This window comes from Trichoplax adhaerens, genomic scaffold, assembly GCF_000150275.1.
Source record: "Trichoplax adhaerens TRIADscaffold_1 genomic scaffold, whole genome shotgun sequence".
Lineage (NCBI taxonomy): Eukaryota > Metazoa > Placozoa > Uniplacotomia > Trichoplacea > Trichoplacidae > Trichoplax > Trichoplax adhaerens.
Window position 1 is genome coordinate 8,577,132 of NW_002060943.1, and position 850 is coordinate 8,577,981.

Here is an 850-nt window from a genome sequence, read left to right on the forward strand (position 1 = left end):
AGTACTGTACTTTCATTTTAGTACTGTACACGGTATCAGTACAACGGTCTGGACAGATGGAAGAGAGTGGAAGGGCTGAGTAGTGCAGCTACTGTAACACTCTGTAACTAAGGCAAAATAGGTTTTTTTCTTTCTTTTATCTGATTAATTACTGTATATATTTATTATCATTATTAGAGACAGTATTATTTATTAATGATTCATTCTATAATTGGCCTATAGAGCTTGGACGGTGAGTTCCAGTATTTACGCGAACAAATCAGTGGCTTGAAAGGAAAAAATCATCCACGTACGTGACTACGGCGGCCCAGATTATTGTACCGTACCACCACTCTGAGGTAGTGGCAAAGCCTGGCCTGACGAATACAGTAGATGATGGCGTCTAGTTATGAAGAGCGAACATGACACTCACACTGCACAAGTGCACATGGTTCAGTAGTAATTACTGACTTGAATAGACACACAACAAGTCAAAGATGGTAGAAAGAGGAATGATAAAATTTCATTATGATTGCACACCGAATTGAATGCCTGTGAAAGTTCGAAGGTCATTTTGAGAATTCGACTACGTCCACTGAAAGACTGCTCAATACCCAAGGTGCTGATGTGTAGCACTGTACGGTACTGTGGACACTAGCCGTGGTACATTATTTCTGTACTAGTGTACACTATAGGACCGAGGGTCGTGACCGTGTGCCGTGACTGCCGTCTCACTAGAGTGTACAGTGTGCAGTACAGTCTACAGTGGTACAGTACTGTACAGTGTACACTGTACACTAAAGTGCCGTGCAGACACATCCATTGATTCCCCCCAAATTTTGTAGTCAGACGGTGTCTAAAAAGTCAAAAG

General features: G+C 41.9%; 1 protein-coding gene across 1 annotated transcript in view; it reads right to left on the reverse strand.

The window, feature by feature from the left end:
• The window catches only part of TRIADDRAFT_52278 (uncharacterized protein), a gene marked incomplete at both ends in the record, with an annotated part of 2,782 nt that extends 2,230 nt beyond the window's left edge, over positions 1-552 (reverse strand). The window contains one exon of the mRNA XM_002108823.1: positions 520-552. Within this exon, the coding sequence (XP_002108859.1) occupies positions 520-552 (33 nt within the window). The remainder of the gene's footprint in view (positions 1-519) is intronic.
• Between the last annotated feature and the right edge of the window lie 298 nt (positions 553-850).